The sequence below is a fragment of the Cygnus atratus genome, chromosome 10 (assembly GCF_013377495.2).
Source record: "Cygnus atratus isolate AKBS03 ecotype Queensland, Australia chromosome 10, CAtr_DNAZoo_HiC_assembly, whole genome shotgun sequence".
In the NCBI taxonomy this organism is placed as follows: domain Eukaryota; kingdom Metazoa; phylum Chordata; class Aves; order Anseriformes; family Anatidae; genus Cygnus; species Cygnus atratus.
The window spans coordinates 5,225,932-5,247,797 of record NC_066371.1 but is presented as its reverse complement, the minus strand read 5'-3'; the positions used below and the strand labels follow the sequence as shown (position 1 = coordinate 5,247,797).

The 21,866-nt window shown below is 43.0% G+C and overlaps 1 protein-coding gene across 4 annotated transcripts in view; it reads left to right on the top strand.

The window, feature by feature from the left end:
• The window catches only part of MITF (melanocyte inducing transcription factor), a 102,552-nt gene extending 81,246 nt beyond the window's left edge, over window positions 1-21,306 (top strand). The window contains exons 4-11 of one of the 4 annotated variants that reach the window (XM_035547085.2): window positions 211-294; window positions 1,736-1,831; window positions 5,905-6,022; window positions 9,207-9,263; window positions 10,356-10,431; window positions 12,069-12,216; window positions 14,986-19,480; window positions 20,676-21,306. In XM_035547085.2, the coding sequence (XP_035402978.1) occupies window positions 211-294; window positions 1,736-1,831; window positions 5,905-6,022; window positions 9,207-9,263; window positions 10,356-10,431; window positions 12,069-12,216; window positions 14,986-15,387 (981 nt within the window). In that variant the 3' untranslated portion in view covers window positions 15,388-19,480; window positions 20,676-21,306. Of the gene's footprint in view, window positions 1-210; window positions 295-1,735; window positions 1,832-5,904; window positions 6,023-9,188; window positions 9,264-10,355; window positions 10,432-12,068; window positions 12,217-14,985; window positions 19,481-20,675 lie in introns of all 4 variants that reach the window. The other 3 variants (XM_035547084.2, XM_035547087.2, XM_035547086.2) reach the window with 3 other exon arrangements.
• The last annotated feature ends 560 nt before the right edge of the window (window positions 21,307-21,866 follow it).

Sequence of the window (21,866 nt, the reverse complement as noted above, 5' to 3'; positions counted from 1 at the left end):
TAGTTTTAAATGAAGTGAAAATCCAAGTTCCATCCTATCATCTCAGTTGTACCACAGTTTTTTTCTCAAGTTATTTACAGCTTCACTTTGCTGTGTCATCAGGCACATGTGTGCATGACACCGTTTCAATCGTGCTCTTTTTGGGACTGAGACTGTGCCATGAACTCAGATCCATGCTTTGCTTTTTTTTTTTTCCTTTTATTTCTGCAGGGATTTTATAAATTTGAAGAGCAAAGCAGGGTTGAGAGTGAGTGCCCGGCTCTGAATACACACTCACGAGCATCATGCATGCAGGTACTGGATGACACAGGAGTTGGAGCACTGAACACCTTTCCAATGAGAATGTTTCTTTGAACTTATGCTAAACCGTAAACTTGACCAGTAATGTATTTAACAAGTTGAATGTAAAATGTATTTAAGAAACAAAACAACATAACCCCCACTTATATTACAAATCTGCCATGTCCTTACATATTAGCATTGATATCTAGTGCATTAAAACATCTAGAAAAGTGTTAACCCTTTTCAGAACTGTAACACTATAGCAGAAGACCATTATCAAGGGTGTTTTAGGATCTCACTTCAAGAAGTCTTTTAAAGCAGTTTTTCCCCCAAGCTGCATGTATGTGTTGCTGTTGTGATACTTTCTAAGAGCCCATTTTTACGCAGATCACACCTGCGCTTAAGGGGGGAGGTAAGAGAGAGAAGGCTTTAATCCCTCCGTGGTAATTTTGTCCTCACTAGTAATTTTTTAAAATTATTTGTATTTTTTATTATTATTATTATTTTGAGCAGACTGCTTTTTTGTTTTAGTAACAAGACTTCAGATATGGGCTGTAACTGTTGTTTCCTTTCTTGCCCTCACTTCCAGCCAGTGTAATTCATTCTGATCATACTTTCTTGCACTGACACAAAAATCCCCTAAACTACTCTTTGTACTATCAATTTTACTTTTAAAAAAATTATTATTATTTTTTAATTATTGTCACTTAAGCTTATTTTTTATGGTGATCAAAAAAGAAATAGGCAAGCTGCAGGTCAGCTCAGAGCATCTAAGCGGTGCTTTGGAGGACTCTGTTCCACCTGATCATATAGGAACTTACGGAGGAACCCTCCAGCCCAGCCCCAAAAACTGTTTCCACCACCTAGGATCATCACTGAGCTACTCTTGGGTGGTGCTTCCTGGGAGGGAGTATTAGGAAATAAATCAGATTCCCCCGTTGAGGGAGGGCAGCCTTTCAGCAGCAAGCCTTCTTCCCCCTGCAGATGCCAGGGCTCAGGTGTTCCAATCTGTAAGCAGGTTTTTGCCCCACACCTGGATGACTGAGGTGGAGGGAGGGCAGGCAGTGCTGGAGCCCTGTGGTTGGAGATAAGGTGACGGGGCCTGTGCAGAACCAGGGAGAGGGTTTCACATCGTTGGTGAGGCTTGTTGTATGGGCACTGATATCCTCTGCTGTTCCTGGGAGGCACAGCTTGTCTGTGGGCAGGTAACTGCTGATGGGAGGTGCGGAACTGATCACGAAGCCTCAAGCTTTGCTGTGGTCTGAGAGCCCTAGCTGGACAGTGAGAATTAAGTCAGGGGGATTGGATCTGGAGTACGGCAGAAGTGCACAGACCTCTGCCTTGGTCCGTACTGCAGAGAACCGGTGTGTTGCTGAAGTGCTTTGTTAGACTTTTGTTCCTTCTTGGTTTTGATAACTGTTTTATTTTTTATTGTTCACCTTTACTGTTGCAGATGGATGATGTGATCGATGACATAATTAGTCTAGAATCAAGCTACAATGAAGAAATCCTTGGCTTGATGGACCCAGCCCTGCAGATGGCAAACACGGTACAACGGTCCCTTCCTTTTGCTTTCCCTGTTAAGCCTAATTGCTGCTCCTCAAGTGAACGTAAAACTGGAGTGTAACCATTTTTTCTCTGAGCAGTTAAGCAGTTATTGTACTGTCTGTGGAGAGTAATGAGGTGTTCTGTGAAGACCTCCAGGTATACAGTTGTAATGAAGAACACAAGTTTAAAAATGCAAGCTAGAGTCATGTTGAGGGAATACAAAGGAAAAGTTTGCCCTTTTTTATTTCAAATTCAAGTTAAACAGTGGAAAGGTTGTAGTAGAGGTGTGAGTTGAACTTAGAGAAGTAAGCTTATACCCGTTGATATTAGTGGGCATATTAACGGGCATCGAGCTCAGCTTCAGAAACCTAAAGGGAACCTTTGGCACCCCAGGTTCCCATCTTGTCACGTGCAAATTAAAAATTGTAAGCTATGCTTAAGCCTGTGTTAGCATCCCTGTCCAAAGCTGCTATAATTTAACCATGAAGCTCTAATATCATATATTTATTTAGTCTGATTGCAAATGGAGATAAGTCCCAAGTTAAACAATAACAAAGATGGTACAAAATAAAAAATAAGATTAAAAAAAAAAAAGGCAACCCCTCAAAACAAACCAAAGGTGAAAGAATAAAGCTTAAAACTGAACAGGGAGAAGGGCGCCCAGGAAGTCTGGGAGAAAAGACAAGAACACTGAGATGGGAAAGTTGGTGAGCAAGGGAAAGCACATATTACCTCCAAGTTGCCAGTTCTGTTTGCTGGTTCACATTGCTGCGAGCATTAACATAATCGTACTTCTGGCATAATCTTATTTTGATCTTTTGTGGAGGGTAGCTCCAGCGAATTTTTTGCCTTAGGCTTAAGTGCTGTTAGATCTGGCTGAGTAGATGTCTGCCAGTGCTGGCGTCTCGTTCTTTTTTATCTAGTGCCAAAATTTACAGCTTACCACTTAGCATCGATTTTGTAGCATAGGTTTACATTTGCTGACAGTACTTGTCTGATGCCGTGTAACCTAGTCTGGCTCCCACAGATTCCCACAGCCCTCTTGGAGGCACGGAGCGTGCTGCAGGAAACAGCCCACCAGCCTCCCCCCTTAGATAGTGCCCTTGGAGTAGTCTACTAATACAGTTAAACTGCTAGATGCAAAAAGTATGTTTCAGCCTCTGAATTTACCTGGTACCAATCGTGAAGTGATGGAAAACGAGCCACGTTCCTCAACAATTGGTTCAGGGAAAAACAAGCCCGCCATAACAAACACTTTTCATTTGGAATGAGATTTAGCTGTGGAAACACAGAGTATTTTACTAGTAAGGAATTGCTGTCTGTAGACTGAGCTAAGTAGAGTTGGGACAAAAAAAATAAAGAGAGGAAATGGTTTCTAAAGAGACGCAACCTATAAATAGCTGTGCTGAGACTACAACAAAGGCTGCTATTGTTCCGTAACCAACAAAGAATGAAAGGACCAGTTTGTTACGTTTGGTAGCAGTACTTAATTGATAAACAAAATCAGAGATTTGTGTGTAGAACAAGCGGAGGGGTGTTTCTAAGTACCTCCTAACTGAAAAGGGCTCATTGCAATACAGCGCCTCTGGACGCGTTTGTAAACTTCGGTATTGGGTCACAAGTTAACCAGCTTTGCTGCTGTGCTGGAAGGTGTCAGAATGGAAGCTGAACCCCAGGAGTATTGCAGGGACTGCCACTGAGCGTGCCCTTGTAGGTAAGGGAGCAACACGGCGCCTTCTGGGGAACAGTGTGTGTACCTCAGAGACAGCCTTGTTGATTGCACAGCTGATGTCTCAGTGATACACACAGAGCCTGAATGACCTGAATGTGAGTGCTTATTTTATTGGAGTCCGTCATATTTCGTGGTGTGAAATCTTGTGAACAAAGACACACCATGCTGTCTCAAGGAAGAAGACAAACCAAGCCTGGCATAAACTGCTCTTCCTTAAGTCCCTTTTAGGGAGAGTTAAGGTGAATTAATTTCTTGGGGATGATCTGAAAGATGCCGCATTAAATGTCTTAGCTAAAATCATTTAACAGTCTTAAGGAAAACATATTTAAAATATAGAAACAAACTTACGAAGATAATCACCTGTGCAAATTTCTCCCTTTATCTTTCTTTAGTTAGTGATGCATCAGCAGCACTTGTGCTTTGTTGCCCAGCTCTCAGGTGGGTTCTTCTGGTGCAAGACATTTCTGCAGGACGTAGTGTGCACAGCCAACAGCTCCTACCCTTTTGTGGTGATTGCTGCACAGTTCCTTACGGAACCTTACACGGAAATCCAACACGATGTTGACACCTGGGGATGGGGAGGTGGAATCACAATGCTGTTGTAACACGCAGGGTCAGTCTTGCAGTAATTACAGCAACTTGGGGACCTCAGCTGTTCTCTATGCTTCGTTACAGCCTAGCTGCTTTACCCAGGATTTGAGATGCCAGTTTCTGGTTTGGGGGGAAAAAATATCTTTTTTTTTTTCTCTCTGAAATTCCTAATTATATTTCACATGTCTGGTTCTGAACTTCAAGTCCCAGAGCTACAAACAAGTCCTTTGTGCTCTCACCATACTTGGGAGCATGAATAGAAAAAGCACGTCCAAGTCAGAAGGTTTTGTGACGCCATTGCTGCTCCTGTGTCACGGATGTGTTGAGGGGCCAAAAGATCTGAGGGTCAGCCTTGTAGAGCAGTGAGATAATGGTCACAGTGACATTAATGTGGGTGTGTTGCTACTAGGATCACGGTTTGTGGAGGACGGCTGGGAACTAAAACAGATTTATTATTTTTTTAATACATATTTTTATATGAAATTCAGAAGCTAAGTGGTGTGCAGGAAATTGTAGGACTAGATTTGCTGAGAACTCAGGTACTTTTCCCTCTGTCACTTGAAGACCAAGTCAGAGGACCTCATTTTGCTGTTGGCTGCTGTTCAGAAGTCTCTTGACAAATCTCAGCATGGCTTTTAGGTGGTGGCACTTCAGCGTGTGCATATCAGCTTTGTTTCTTATGGTTGCTCTAGGTAGCAGAGAAATTTTCTTAAGTCTCAGTCTGGCAAGGACTGTCAGTAGGAGTTTAATAGCCTGTGCTGTGACTCACGCCATTGTATTCCCCAACATTATTTACGTGGGTGTAAAGTTAATGGTCTAATCTCTGCAGGATCAGTGTCTTGGAGGGACTGGTTTTCTTTGCAGCAAAGATAAGAAGTGTTGCCACTCAGATAAGGTATCAAAGTGTTTTATACCTGTCTTCTCAAAACCTAGTTTGAAAACAAAGAATAGACAGGTAAAATAATCCACTCAGGATACATGTGGATTTCTTTAAATTTACATTTTAATATAAAGGGATAGCTTTGCTGAGTCTTGTTGGAATACTATCCTATTTCCTTATAAATCTCTTTCCTTAAACATACCTAAAGAAGAATTACAGAATGAATGAGTAGTTGAGGACATTTACGTCAAAACAGTCTTCCTCCAACTGGTGCATGTTTTTGTTACGCAAGGTGAAAAACAAGTTAAAGTAAACTTATGAAAATGTTCTCTGTGTAACTAGCCTTCAAATCACATAAAAAATGTGATTGATGAATACGGTGTCTTCCGACAAGCATGTAATAACTCGCTAAAAACTTTGACTCACGTGTTACTGGAAAAATGGGGGCATCCTCCGTGAGTCTTCTGTAGGCTCTTTCAGATCTTTCACTTGGAAGCGGTGAGGGTACAGATCTTATCTTCCAGTGAAACAATTGTGAGGAACAATACAGCAATACTTGTCAGCGTGTATTACCTCTTCTTTCCTAAAGTTTTTTTTTTTTTCCACTTAAATGGAGCCGTGCTTCCCTGCATTAAAAAATAAATAAATATTGTCTGCACCTTCTTCAGAAGAGAGGACAGAACTTTCCCAGTGTAGGTGGTTTATTCCTCATGCCCGTGCATATGTGTAACTTTTGCTGACCTTATTGCAAGCTCTTTTTGCACATGGAAAAGAGCACAGAGTTCTTAGCAGGTGATAACTCATTTATTTTGTACAAAGCTTTTTCCATAAGGCAAACCAACTGATCTTTCTCCTCCCTTATCTTTTCCAGTTGCCTGTGTCTGGGAATTTGATTGACCTTTATGGCAACCAAAGCATGCCTCCTCCAGGACTAAACATCAGCAACTCCTGTCCAGCTAATCTTCCTAATATAAAAAGGGAGCTCACAGGTAAATACATATAAAATACTACTTCGGAGCTATGGTGTAATTGCTTTGAATTCAGGTGATACTGAACATAATTTGTTACAATTTTTCTTAAAAAAAAAGGATGAATGGTTACTTTTTGCAGTCATTTTTTTAGTAGATGTATTAGCTGGTAATGCAGCTGTATTCGCGTGCGTCTGTTCACTGTCACAAATTAAGGCGGAGTCCTTAATTATTGCAGTCAAATCTGCACATTCAAAATGTTGTGCCGTAGGAAATTTCCATGCAACTCTTGCAGAGCTGTTTTCTAGTTTGGACCCCTTGTTTGCTCTATCAACATTAAATTTTAACAACTTGACATCCGGAGTATCTCTGGGATTCATGTTGAGGAATACTGCATGCTGAGGCTTTCTTCTAGTAGGGGAGGACTATAATGAACAAATGACTTGTAATATGAAATCTGGACATCAAGACTATGAAATGTAAAATTAGGCACGGAAAAGATACTGTTTTAAATCAAGGTGAAAGTGAAGTATCTTCTGAAGCTCTTGTCGTGTCGGTGCTTCCAGCAGTGAAGTTGGTCTCATCTGAATAAGCTGTGGGAGTTAGGGGAAGGGAAAGGGAACATTAAAAACCTTCCCTCTCAAGCACATGCATACAAAAGCTAAATAGTTTGAAGGCTTAGAAGAGAAGTTCTGTATTCTAAAGCCTGTTTTATTTTTGCTGTTTTGCTTCACTTGTAGATGAAAGGATGTAACCACATGTAGGGTACATATACAAGGCAAGCATGTCTGCAAATGAACAAATGGAGATTCGTTCTAGAACCAATGACAAAATCATCTTAATATCCAGAAATGATTGCTCTTAAGCCCAACTGAGAGTCATACTGTGCTGACCTGGTAGAGGTGTAGTTTCTTTCTTGTCTCTCTCCTTTCTGTTGTGAAAACTCACAGGCTGACTCAGTTGCAAAGCAGGTTCTGGACCGGAATTAGTTTTAAGTAGAGCAGTTTTAATAGCCCAGGAGTGAGCTTCTCAGGAGGAAATGCCACATCTCTGAGCTGGTGGATATTTGCATTTCGTATGAGTGCACAGAATTTGAGCTCTGCACCAAAGGAAGATACACAAAGTGCAAAATGACTTGTGGCTGCTAGAGAAAGAAAAACTTCAACAGCATGTTGAACAGAGGAGGGTGGGAGGGGATGAGATCTACTCAGGGTCCTACATTACAGACAGCTTCATTGCCTCAGTTACAGAAAGCTACAAGTGGCTGTAGACTGCAAGCTAAACACTCAACTTGCCATGTGTCTAGGCTGGTGGATTCACTGCAGGTGATTGTGTAAGACTTTGGGCAAAGAAGGCAGAAAGAGGGGAAATTAGTGAATGAAGTGGTCTTACAGAAGTCCTCAGTAAGTCAAAATAGATCTGAACTGAGCTAAATGTCTATGTGCTACCGTCACGTGTAAACAAGCAATTTAGTTAAATGCGTTTTCTCTTAAACATATATGGTAGCGGATTGCATTTAACTTACGACAAGTTTAGGAATTAAACTCAAATTTAACAGCAGTCACTTTGACATTGATCCAGCCAAGCCTTTGACTACTGATAGTGCTTTCCAGCAAACAGTGATTTTTAATATTGGTATGTTTTTGTAGACAGAAGTCTAGGTAGGAAAGGCTTCCTCTTTGCACAGAAGTTTTATTTAGAGGCTGGAGTTTAATCTCTAAATGTACAAATGTGGAAAAGCTTTTGGTTCTCCATTTCTCGATATTGCTGTTGGAACTAGATTGAAGAGAGTTAGGTTTTTAACAAATGCTAGACTTAAATATTGCTTTCTCCATCCTACTGTATAAATATCAAAATGATAAAGAACTAAAAAAAATCAAGTCTGTTACCCAGCCTCTGATGCTGATGATAGTTGTGAGTTGTCAGCTGTAGTTACTGAAGCATTTAATGGGAATCCTGCTCAGCTGGGAGTGCAGTTTCAGTCACTTTTGGCCTTACAAACCTCATATCTGTTTCATAATGCAATGCCAGACTAAGCCCAGATTTCATTAAGACGTGAAATAATCTTTCAAGCTTTTTTGGGGGGGATCCTTTGGGAGCCTAGTATTACGAAGGTTATGCCTTGTCACACTGCACGTAATGCTGGGGTAACTTCCCATACTCCAAGGGAAACAAACCTCGTCGCCAGTTACTATGGGTTGCATGGGACATAATCCAGATTCCATAAGAAGAAAATAATACAGAAAATAAACTTGTTTGAGTGACGGGTTTTCTTCCCACAAAGGAATGTGTGATAATAGATCACAGGTTCACTCGTCTTCACTGGTTTACTACAAAACTAAATAATGTTTGCTGGTTTTGTAATTTAAGTGCAAAAGGGAAAGGGTTAAGGATTTCGCCTCACTTTTTTTCCCCAAAATTAATATGGATAGAACAAAGAAGTACTTGAAATAGTTTGGGAAATGTAAGATCAAATGAGAACTGAAAATAACAAGCTTAGTTATGTGTTTGCCTGAACTGTTATGTGCTGAAGTCTGAGTAATAAATGTGTGGACCAAAGTTAAGAATAGTTGTGATCTGAGGAGATTTGCCTATAAAGGTGTCGAATTTTTTAAAAACTTTTTTGATATAATGGGAACAATTAATATAGCTGGAAAACACAGCATTTTTAGTAGGTCACTTAAGTCGTACCTTGAGTGCCGTGGTGATGTGCACACGTTGCCACAAAAGGACATAGTCTCAATTCCAGCGAGCAGAGCTGCTGACTCCTGGCTGCTTCACATCCTGTGCAGGTAGCAATGCAGTAAGCATGTTGTTCCTCTGGTTCAGCCTCTGTGTGGTACATAAGCATGTTGTCTGCATGTGTACGTAGGAGAAGGTATGTTGGACTTCAGCAATTTGTTGTCCTCAAATACCTTGCTGAATCAGGGCCTCCGTGGGAAACGTTCTCATCGTGAAAGTCAGCATAGGAAGTGTGGGAACAAAAGCTCTGCAGGTACAGGGGTAACGTTGAACACCAGCTCTGGATTTCAGTAAACGCAGCTTATGTGACGGGCCCTTCTCACTTTACGGAAAGGCTGTGATGATTTGTTTGCCGGTTGCTGATCAGGCTTCCTTCACAAATGTTTCACAAACTGAAATGTTGTTTGCAGTACTTTAATTCTAATTACTTCATTCACATGCACAGCATGTATTTTTCCTACAGAGTCAGAAGCAAGAGCATTGGCTAAGGAGAGGCAAAAGAAAGACAATCATAACTTGAGTAAGTTTGGTTCTTCGCTTTTTACACCAATTTTAGTAATGATTATAGTTGTTTTTAAGTGTTGGAATGTGAGCATCTTAAATCTGAATAAACCGCTTCACGTAGTACTGGTTCATTATGTTATGCCCATAGATCAAATACCTCTAATACTCTTGAAGTGTATACTTAAATCTACTCTTCAATTTTAAACTGTTTTCCAAAAAAGCAAAATGGTCTAGGTGGTCTAATTCCAAGTAATGATCTGTTTATCTGGACTTCTTGGAAGTATGCCCTCAAAGGTGGTGTTACCAGTAAAATTACTGGGAACAACATCTCATCTGATTGCTTTGAATAAATTCACCTTGTGATTTTTTGCTGTTTAAAAACAAAACAGAACAAAAACACTAAAATTTAAGGTAGGTGGTCAGCTTATGACTTTAAACACCAGTGCCCATCCTCAGTGTGGCAATTTTATAAATTCCAATTTGAAAGGAGCGCTCATTTCTGAGTTTAGAAAAGTAAAATAAAACAATGAGCATCTTATGACTTAAGTATCAAAAGACAACTTAAGAGTCTTTTGTGTTAATAGAAAAAAGGTGCTCTTTTATTTCTTGAGCTATTCAGAAGCCTTTTCCATAAGCTTTTGTAATAACATGAAAAGCTGATGCAAGAAAGTTGATATGTAAGTTTGATTATTTTTATGTACTCAAAGCGTTGAATCTGAAAGAATACATATAAACGTGCCTATACTTTTTGTCCCTTTTCCTGCTTTGGGATTTCCCTCAGCATATAAGCTTTTGTCTCCAAATTTTTGTGATATTTTCCCCTTGGAAGACAAACACTTCGTTATTTTTATTGGAGTCCTGTGCTAACACAGCCATCATATTTTTAGAGTCTCACTTTAGATCTTGCTACTTCAACAGTCCCACGTTTTTAAAGCATAGACAGAACTTCTGCCTCTATGTGTAGGAGAGCAAAATAAATTACTACATCACTAGATTTTAAGCTTCAGGCAACAATTTCAAAGGCACTTAAAGAAATCTTTAATTAAAAGCTTTATACTTTGTAATTAAATGTATATGACTTGTAACATTTGTGCTGTTTTTCCTAAAGTTGAACGAAGAAGAAGATTTAATATTAATGATCGTATAAAAGAACTTGGCACTTTGATACCCAAGTCAAATGACCCGTAAGTATGATGTGCCCACGGGTCCGTGGAAGGGAGGGTGGTGGTGGTTGTTTTTAGAAGAAATCTAAAGATTTAAAGGGGAGAGAAAATTTAAATTTAAAGGGGAGAGAAAATCATAAAATCCTGAGTTTTCTTTTTTGATGTTGGCTTTCCATAGCAGTAAAAATGCTTGAAGGTTCTCAATTTGATGACTTTTGTCACAAAATAGTTACAGAACCCCGGCAGCAGCTCAGCATGTTGTTGGAGCCCTGTGCTTTGGCAGCACTGGGGCTGATGCTACGAGTGACTGCTGTACCAGCAACAGAGCTGTCAGGATGTGAATGCTTAGTCTAGTCCAGCTGCTCAGCTGACTACATAGCTGCTTGTCTTGCTAAGTGATTCTTTGAATTTATTAGATGTCATAGCTTGGCAAGACAGAACAGATCCTTCTTTTTGTAGAAATGGAGGGCAGTTCCTCTGGGAAGCCGTCACATTGTCCATCCCTCCAAGAAAAATAAAGAAAAAAGACTGTAGGTCTGTGTCTGTTAAACTGATAATTTGCTGTGTTTGTGGTAATTTCCCAAAAAGGCACGTCGTAGTTCTTTTAGGTAATTTCAGTGTTACCGATTTGTCTTAGCATTTACCTAATGCTGGTTCAATAGCAAGGAACCCCTCTCATGCTCTGGAGCTTGAAAATGTCACTTAAATGTGAATCAATGCCCAGTGAGGCTTCGGGGCAGACTTTTCCGTATTTTAACTCATAAATACTCTTTAGAGAGGCTCTTTAGCTTCCTCTAAGGCAAAGTAACGTTACACATTATCAACCTACGGAACAGGTGGATCTTTGGTCTGGATACTCTGTGCTGAACTTTCTCCTTATTTAAAAAAAAGTCAGCATAGGGGAGAAGACGATGCAGACACCCTCTGTGTGTTGGAGGAATAATGTGGGAGAGGCAACATAGAAGCCCTGTACCCCCCTCACTGAAGGTCACACCTCGGTTGCAACACGGCATTTATATTTTTAGCAAGAGTTAAGCTTAAAGCATCCAAATACACTGCTGTGCTGGGCTCTTCTCTTCCCGCTGGGACGCAGCTGTGGCACAGTGCCACCAGGAGGACTGTTGCTTGCTGCTGCTTGGGAGCTGAAGGGCCTCGGGTCTTCCTCCCACAGAAACACCAATTCCTATAAGGTCCTTTATGAATTCGAGTTCCCCTGCAGTCTTTTAATTACCCAGCTGAAATCAGGCATCGCCCAGATAGCAAGCAATATGTTTTGAGCGGTGTCTTGTGGGGTTTTTGTGCAGCCTCGCAGAAGGCAATGAAAGGAGCCCTTGGTCTTCAGTCTCTGCAGTGCTTGCAGAAGGCAGGGGCTTGTCCCTCTGGCCCAGAGGGCTGTGGGGAGCCCAAACCACTACTGAGCAGCGCCTGGGCTCCGTGTCCTTCAGCTGGGACGATGCTCGCCGCCTTGCAATAGCTGTGCTCTGGCCCCCTCTAGTGCATTTCAAAAGCCTCCTGCATTCGTCAGCTTGGAAGGAATATTTTATTAGCTGGCTGTTACATAACGTGGGGTGGAATCACAGCTGCTGCTCGGAAGGTACTGGCTGCAGCATGAAGTCCCCACGGCAGCCTTAACCTTTCCTTTTGTGTCGATTTCAAAGGGATATGCGCTGGAATAAGGGAACTATTCTGAAAGCATCAGTGGACTACATTCGTAAGCTTCAAAGAGAACAGCAACGCACAAAGGAACTTGAGAACAGACAGAAGAAATTGGAACATGCCAACAGGCATCTGCTGCTCAGAATACAGGTTTGTGGGTACATAACCTGCAAGTGCTCTTGATGTTGGAGTGTGTGGCTGCAAATAGATGCAACTGAAGCTTTTTTATAAGGATTTGGGTTAGTTGGAGCCACCATTTTAATTAATGGTGACCAGTACTGAGATGTCTGCAGAATTTTTCCAGAATTATCAGGATCCATTAGTTAAAATAAATAAAATCACACCAAAAGATAGCCAGATGCCCTCCTCTGCCCCCTCCTCCCTGGTCCCTAAACTCCTCAACATTCTGGTAAAGCACTTGTGGCTGGTCTGGTTGTGTTCTAGTATAGCTAACATAAGTTGCAAGCCATACTATAAAAAAGATCTATATGGTAATATTTTTTTCTGTGTGCCAAACCAGAACCAGGACTTCACGTACGATCCATTTGTTGGATCAAGTTCAGTTCAGCTGTCTGTTGTGCTTTAGTTGTGCTTGTGGAGTTTTTGGACTTGCAGCTTTAGTGGCTTTTTCTCTTCTGAAGCTGTTTTTGAAAACAGCAATAAACAAAATCTGTTTTGCTTGTGGGTTTTCTTAATTCTGTTGGGACCAATGTTGTTGGGACCAATGTAGGCCCTGCCTGTCAGAGAGGCTGTGCAGACTGGAGTCTGCCACATCCGAGCTTTCCTCTGACAGCGGGAGTCATTCTGCAGGAGTCTGTCATCTGCTTTTTGTTTGCAGGGTAAACGCTGCTCGCAGGTCAAAGTGAGCAGGGGGAAGTATTGTTGTCGGACACTGCAGCATTGGGTTCCTGGCAGCTGTGTTAAAAGTCGAGTCTGCTTTGGTTAGTCTGAGAGCAGCTGCAGCCCCAATGTGAGAGCCCCAAGAGTTTTTGAAGCAGGACAACCAGGAGCTATGGATGTTGGGCTGTTTTTGTTGTTTTTGATGCTTTTTGTCCAAGGAGCTGTAGTTGTTCTTCTCTGTTCCTTAAAGACTGTAGGATTAAAACAGTTTTCCTTTTCAACCCTGAAGGGAGCAGAGGGAGGCATGAATATATCTTCCCATCCTTCGGCTGTCTTCTTCATGGGCTGTTGCATCCTTAGGTTCACCCAGGTTCCCTGTAGGCTGTATTACACAGCAGTTTTGGGGTGGGAACTTCATTTCTCTAGTAAATTCCCTTGCCTACACCTCAAACTGGATAGGTAACCTTATCCTAGAAGCCTGTACAGCTTTTATTATCAACTCCGTTTTCCAGGGTAGCTGGATATCCACCCCTCTCCATAAAAGGTTAATTCAAGAAACACGTAGAATTGGGTGTAAGAACACACAACACAAAGACAGGGATGCTGCTGACTGTGAGCCCCAGATACTCTCGTGTTAGTGCTCACTTGCAGTGCAATCAGCAGAGCCCTTCTGCGTGTTGCTGTGCGCAGGGCTGGCTACAGGAGAGCCCTGAACCAGTTAATCCACAGAGCAGATAATGAAGCTCGAAATACCTGAGAGTCAAGTCTGGCAGCAAACAGATTTAAAATAGAACAGGCTGGCATGAGCTTCAGCGTAGCTCTTGTACCTCGCTGAGCAATCTGCTTGCTCGAGTGAGAAGATAAAGAAGCATGAAGAAAAGATAAAGAAGCTTCTGTAGAGCAACGTCAAGCAGTGGTATTTCAAAGCAAAGTCAGATCGCTTTTTAAGCATCTTTCATCTTTCTTTGCATTACCCATCTGCTCTGGCTCCTTTTTCAATGAAAAAAAAAAAAAGCAAAACCAAAAACAACAACCCTGGAATAATGGGTAATACATCTGCCAGTAAATAACCCAAACTAAACCTATTTTTTCCCTTTTTATGTTGATTCTGATGAAGGAACTCCTCTGTATTCTGATTTTGGCACATCAGCAGCTGGAAGTGCTTCTTTTTCCACCTTCTCTGTTGATCCTGCAGCGTGCCATTGCAAGCTTGTTGTCTTAGCTTGGAAATGGAAGAGGCTGTTAATCAACCTCGGTGATAAGAATATCCAGGAACAGTGCAATCACAACGGTGATTGTGATTGCTTAATATAATGCATAAGCAGAAGCAAAACATCTCTCTTGCAGCTGTATTTGAAAAAGGACATTTAAGTGCATTGAAGTGCATTCTTTTATTACCTTCCCTCAGTCAAATGCGTCTGCAATTAAACGTGAAGGTGGGATTTAAGCCTTTCATAAAGATTCAAAGAATCCTAGTTGCATGTGAAGTCTAAAGCCTTCCTGTGACCTTCCTGTATGTTTTTATTGCAGGAGTAGTGTTGCTCAGTTTGGGCTGACATCTTCACATTCCTCTTAACCAGAGCTATAGGGTGGGCAATGTCCCTTGCAGTGTCTGGGCAGGAAGTAGCTACTTTGTATAGCCATGCTGTGCTTTCATACCTAACTTCTGAAAAGCACTAAGCCTACACTTCTGCTGTTTCAGTTTTTTCAACTTTTTAAATGCTTTCCTCCCCCAACATGATGCTAAGCTTCCCTATCCTGGCACTGGCTTGAGAAGGAGCTCAGGGGCAATGTGTCTGTTCTGCAGGGCACTGGGTTTCATCTCTGGGTAGATTCTGAGAACTGTGAAGGACCTGTGTTTGGTAGCGCTTATCCAGCTCTTCAAGAGAATGTTATTTGGTTGAAAATCTGCAGGGTAGAAATGTACAGGGTGCAAACATTTGTCACCGTTGGAAAGGGAGGAAACACTTCGTATCCAACAGAAGAAAACTGTAAGTCACAGTACACAAGGTCATAAGATGGCAAATTTTGCTTAAATTTTTTTATTATTTTTAATTTCTCCTTTATCCTCCTTCACAGGAACTTGAGATGCAAGCTCGGGCACATGGACTGTCCCTTGTGCCATCCACCGGCCTTTGCTCCCCTGATATGGTCAACAGGGTCATCAAACAAGAACCCGCACTGGACAACTGCAACCAAGACATCATGCCGCACCACACAGACCTGTCTTGCACTACCACCCTTGATCTCACTGACGGTACCATCACCTTCAGTGACAACCTCGGAAACATGACTGAACCGACCGGCACTTACAGTGTTCCTACAAAAATGGGATCCAAACTGGAAGATATCTTGATGGACGATACCCTCTCTCCCGTAGGAGTAACTGACCCACTACTTTCCTCCGTGTCTCCCGGAGCGTCGAAAACGAGTAGCAGGCGGAGCAGTGTGAGCATGGAGGACACCGACCATGCTTGTTAGCAAACACTTGGCACACCTTTCATAAACTGCTTTGTTTCTTGATCAGTAGATGAAATGATTTGCCTTTTGTAGAATTTTTTTTGATTTTTTTTCTTGTGCTTCATCAGTAGCCCAGTGTGTGTGCGTGTGTATATATTATATATATAGGATTTTTTTTAGATTTTTTTGTGAAGGAACTTGTATATTCTATTTTAAAACTACCAATGCCTCCAAATATATTGTACAGCATATGTACAGTATCTGTGAACTGGATTCGCCAAGAACTTTGAACTGGTCAAATCTACTCAAAGCAATAGAATTACAAATGAAGAGTCTGTTTCTACTGGGGGGTGGGAGTCATAGAACTGTAAATGCAACCTATTCACTTGGAGACAAAATGTAAATTTAAAGAATGTAAAGATACCAAAAAAACGTCCAATTTGTAATTGTATTGATATAATAGTGCTGCCTTAAAGATACAGTGTCCATCAAACTTTGGTCTTTATAGACAAGTGTTTAGGGAAAAAAAAAACAACAAACCACTCTATTACATTCAGAATACAAAAAAAAGAGAAGTGTTAAGACATCCTGATTGTGTTGATTGTGGTATGAAATGCTGTTGCTGAAAATGAAATGGAAATTGCAGGGAGAAGTGAGTCTCTTTCTCGGAGTGCTCTTTAATTTTACTCTGAGCTGATTTGGGTTTTCCTTTTGATCACGGTACAACTTTCTTTTAGACTTTTGTTTTGTAACATGCAATGGTGGCTCGCCAACAATAAACCAAGAAGGAGCACTATAGGTTGGTATACGCTCTTTGGACAAAAAAAAGTTGGTATGTTTTATCACCTGGGCACATTATGTTGTACATATCTAATTGGCTTTATTTTTTTTTAAATTGCAATGTACAGTTTATTCTGATTTGCATGGATCCCTTAGTTATTCTCAACTTTTTGTTTTAAATATATTTGTATTTCATTTGTAAGATTTTGTGCCTCTTAATATTGCAACTTTTTTTTGACATTTTTAAACTCATTGGAAGTTTTCTGCGTTCTTTGTAAACACTTGAAAGGAAGCTTTTATGCAGGGTTCTGTGTTTTAAGAGAGATTTTGAGAATATTTTGTATATTACAGTCTCACTTTGAAAATGTTTTTAAACACGTTTAAGGTAGAGTACAGATGTAGATTAGGTAATAAAACAACTTGTAGAGAAACTGAACTTACATATTTATTTTTAGTGATACAAAAAAGAAGTAGTAATATGCTTGGAAACATAACTGTGTAGTTAATATACCCGTCATAGTAATTTGTGTTTTATTTCAGCACTGAGGCTGACATAAAAAACAAAAAAAAGTAAATTACTGTATCTGCAAATAACTGTTACTTGATAACAATGTTATTAATTTTTAACACGCAACAATGTTGTAAAAGTAGTTTGGTGCATTATCTACTCGAGTGTAGTCCTATGCAATAACGGTAGTTATACTTGTATTATATCAAGCCTAGATGTTTCACGGAGGTGACATACGGTGTAACGAGCTAGACTGATTGAATGGATTTCTCAGTAGCAGCCTACAATTGACTTGCAAGTGGCAGGCAAGCATATCTCTTTCAGAATGAAGTGCCTTAAACTCTAGCTGTAGTCTTCCCCGACTAGCACTGACTGAAGTGTGACATAGGAGAGAGCGGCAGGGTGACGTTCTGCGGGATGTGAAGTGTAGCATGGTGCCTACGTCTAGAAAACAAGAGCTTCCCATTCTCCTTTGTGCTACACTGGAAATGATGTAAAATAAATATTTTTTTTTTTAAAAAAAAGCAACAAACAAAACGGTGACTGAAGTGCCAGTTTGGCAGGCTTTATAAGGAAACCTTGGTCACGGCAGTTACAGTGTTCAGGAATTAAATGTGAATCGGTAGGGATGGGGCAGCTGAGGACGGTGCCGGGAATTCCTGCAGCCTTCGCTGCGGCTCGCCGAGCTTTCACGCCGGCTTTTCCCCACCAAAGGATCCTTTGAGTGCCCGGTGCCCGTCCCTGCTCCTCCTGACGCCGGTGGACACGGGGTTTGGTGGGGCCGTGGCTTTCTGTGCTGGTCCTTTGGGGTCTGCGCGTGTTGCTCTGCCCCTGGCTGCGCCTGTTTTTGCTTGAGCAGCGAGCTGCGTTGGCGTGGATGCAACCGGCAGGTTGTGGCTTTTGCCTTTTTTTTTTTTTTTTTTTTTTTGGAAGGAGGAGTTAGGTGATAGTGATGCCTCTCCCCCCCCTCACCCAGGACAGCTTTTGGGAACGTGTCTTTCCTAGGGTAGATGAAGCTCTGGCCCGTTGCAGGATGCGCTGTGGCCAGCCGGGTGCTAGGGGCAAGGGGATGCTGCGTTCTCTGCAGGGCAGCTGTGCCGTGGTGAGCCCCAAGCCGAGCGTGCAGGTATGGGCTTCTGCTGGTGCTGTTTGCTAGTGGTGGCAGGTAAAGGAAATCAGGGCTGTAAAATGCTTGTAGCTGTAAGGCAGGGGCATGTTGCCCTTCCTGGTGAATGGGGCAGCTCTGGAGCATTGTACAACAAAATCAGGGTGTGCACACGTGAGTGTAGTAACTGAAAACCACTGAATATATTAAATGAGGCTTTTGGTTTGATGCCCATGCTGGTCTTTCAGAAATCAAAGCGTAGACTGTGCTGTATCAATATTTTTCAGACTTGCATGAAACCACTGGTACTTGCTGGCAGCCGTGACTTCCGAGTTGTGGCTCCGTGCTGCGCGGAAGCGAGCTGGGACTCAAAGCGAGCTGTTGTATCAAGAGCTGGATTTCTTGATGGAAGTCCCTGGCTGCAGCAGCCAGGTTGTGTGTTTTCTGTACGTGGGACTGCTCTGGGGGAACGCAGGGCTCAGCTGTGGCCGCTCGCTGCTCAGCCCCCGTTTGCTCACCCCTTGAGTGGTAACGTCCCTCCTGCGCCGAGGGCACCTCTGCGAGACGCAGGCTGCTCAGGTGCCGGGAGATGTCTCCCCCCTTCCGTGTGCATCACTGAACCTGTCGCCGTGATGCTGTACAGGGGATCCCTTAGGGGGCAGAGACAGCAATTAGAGGCAGGTTAACGAGGTGGAGAGAGGTGGGCAGTTGTTGTTACCCAGTCTGCCTCCTCAATGGCAGTGCCTTGTGCGGCACTGGGCCGGCGGGGGCTTCCCAACCAGGTGGATACGGGACACCTTCCAGTTCTCACTTTGCCAAAGCCGTGCATCCGACAGGAGCGTGCAGATTGCCACGAAGCTCTTCCTTTCTGCTTTTGGCCTAGGAAGCGATATTTAACTCTTACAACCTGTAAAAGCAAAAAGAAGGTACGCGAGGAAAGCACAAAGCACAAAATAATGCACTTATGTTTATGTTGTTTGACATAAAATGCACTGGGGGGGAAGCTGATGTTGATAATAGTATAAATACCTATATTTCTTGAAAAAGTGACATTAATTACTGCCTCTTGCTATGATGCTTGGTACTGTAATGTTGATACTCATCTGCTGTTGACTGCAGCAATAATTTGTGTATGGTCCATAGCACTGTAAATTATGGATCAATATTAATGTATCCGATGAAATAATTTGAACTGTTGTTCTTGATAGATGGATTAAAGCATTTGGTTTTTCACATACGTCTGTGTCAGCCACTCGTTTTCTGTCTAAGTGAATCTTGTCGGTGTGTTTTTATTTTTGTGTGTGTGCATCCCAAGTCCCAGCCATGCTCCCCTGTCTGCGGCTTGGCGGTGGCTGTGTCCGTGCTCCTGAGCTGGTGGCAGTCAGCACTTCGGGCTGCACCGGAGCTGCCCCTGCTGCCATCTCCTCCCGCAGCCAGGCACGGTGCCCAGCCCTGCCGCTGGTCACCCCACAATCTCCGCTGGCCAAACGTGCCCGCAGCCGCTCCTGGGTTGTGCCTGGAGCTGCGCCAGTGCCGGCGAGGAGGCGGTGGGGTTTGTTCTGTCTTCCCATCTCGGTATTTGCCTGTCTTGCTGTTGTTTGCATCTATTCAGGTCCTGTTCTTTGACAGCTCGCTGTGCTCCCGGCATGGAGTCCTCACCGTCTCTGTGGACGTTGCTGCGATGGTGGTGAACGTGGTGTCTCATGGCTTTGCAGTCCTGAGTACGTTAACTGCAAAAAAATAATACAGGTCTTGAAACTGGCTCTTTTGAAAATCCTTTACCTATTGAGGAATAGAAAATACTTGGTAGTTCAGGTGAACTCAATTTAAAATGTTGATTTAAAAACAACAAAAGAAATCATGCTGGGTGTAGCTTCCTGACTTTGCTAGGGATAAGCAGAAGAGCCCTGCACCCCCTTTGTAGGAGATGTTTGAGTTAAAGCTCGTGAATGTTTCCAGCAGACTGTAATGCTGTTTCTGCAGGAGTTCAGCACAGCATTAGGATGTGACTGTTTAGTTCTGCAGCAGCAAGTCTGTTTGTCAGCAGCCAGGATGATGTTTCTGAATTGGTTGAGGCTTTTAGGTGTATTTTGGCTTTCCTTTCTGTGGCCAGATCTGTCAGTGCTGCATTTTGGGAGCGCGTTTCTTGCTGTCGGTGGGAGCAGCTATTGTAATTGTGGCTGGATTGCAGGACCTCGAGAGGAGCAGGAAGCAAACCTGGCGTTGGGTAATAGCTGTAAGAAGCTGCTCCATTTGTGGCAGCAAATAGATGGTGGTGGTGCTTGTTGGGAGCTTTTTATCTCCTTTGGACAAGCCTGAAAAATCCTGTGCGGGGTACGAGAAAGGATATGGATGGGGTTGCCAGTGCTGTGTAGGGTCTGGTTTGCTGGGAAGTCCAACGGTGGGGCTGTGGGATGCTGTGCTGCAGGGCTGCTTGAGCAGTGCCTTGGTGTGGCAGGTTTCTGCTGTCACCTCCCTGCGTTGTGCTTCCCTGTCGGTGCTCCTGGTGCTGGGAAATGCTGGGAAGAGCCTCGCTGCGCTGCCTTGGTGGCTTCAGGGGCTGCCCTCCTGGTGCTGTTCAGTTGGGGTGGTCTTGGCACTGAAAGCTGATTATACTCGCTGTGTCTCAAGCTCTTCTGAAATGTATTTGCTTAAAATTGCAGGGGAATGGCTTGGCAAAGTGTCCCTGATTTGTTGAAATGGATGCACAGGCCTGGATCCTGGCTTGTGGGTTAGATGCGTGCTGCACATACCGCTGCTGTGTCTTTGCCTCTGATCCAAAACGCATCCTTACTTAAAACAGCTCTGTTTTTAACTGAGTTTTTGAGGGAAACTCTTAACAGGCATGTATTGAGGCTCACGGCTCCACCAAGGCCTCGAGGTACAGCTTCAATGGAAATCTACCTTTTTTTACAGCCTCCTCACCTGGGTCACAGAGGAGCAGGAAGGCTTCTGCCGAGCACTGGCCATGGCATTAAATGCTGCCCAAGCATCGTGAGAGGCAACGACAAGACTGCAGGACAAACCACGGCATGCAAAGCATCAAAGTACTGACGTCTCTAAATGTGTTTATAAAAAACACCACGGTTGGGGTGTAGCGTGTGTGTGCAGTGGATGCCTTCCTGCAGCTGTGGAAGCGTACAGGCCCTTAGGGCAGCTGGAGGGGGCCACGGAGTCTCCACGGCAAGCTGTGCTGTACTGCCAGCCCCACAGCTCTCCTCCAGCACCAGCAAACCCCCGTCTGAGCTCATGCTGTGGTCTGCAGGTGGTTGTGCTGGGATGCAGGGTGTAATTTGTATGGTGGTGCTCAAGGTGACGGCTCCAGCGCAGGGCGGTCGCGAGCATGATGCACGAGGGGAAGAATGGGGCAGTTGCTGGTGGGCTTGGTGGTGTTTGCTGAGCTGCTTTAAATACAGCTGCTTTAAATACAGGCAGGATCTTTTATCTTTAAATACAGGCAGGATTTAAATAGGCAGGATCTTTCAGCGTCCGCTCACAACCTCTGGCCTCGTCATGTTGCGCAGGGTACGCTGAACACTGCTATTGACTGGATGTGAGTAATAACCACTTGGTTACTCTGCCATTAAGAAATATCAGAGCCCTGGAGGCAGCCAAGAAGCGGTTTCCAGAGCAGACAGTTGCAACAGGAGCGGCTTCAGAACATGCCAATAATAAAATGATTCCTCGCTCGCTCATCACTGAAGCAATGTTGTCCAAACAACTCCATGAAGAACTTGCATCGCGGAGAACGCAGCTGGGTCCCACACGGCTTTCTGCCTCCTTCTTTGGAGTGATGTGTCATTGAAGTAATAGGAAAATAAGCAGAGATATTAGGTCTAATGGTAACAGTTCCATTTGAAAAGCAGGAATTAAATCAAAGCTGGATAAATGAAAAAGAATTAAATTCATTCCAGACACTTAAAAAAAAAAAAAAAAAAAAAAGCACTGCAAACAATGAGGTGTATTTTAAAAAGTCGCTGTTTTATTAATAATGATTCCTACCTCCTTTCCTCGATCTTTCAATGACAAGCCTGGCAGAGGCCCTCTTTATCAGACGTTGAAGCAATTTAGTTGCTGTCACGTGCCCTTCTCCACACACACGTATCA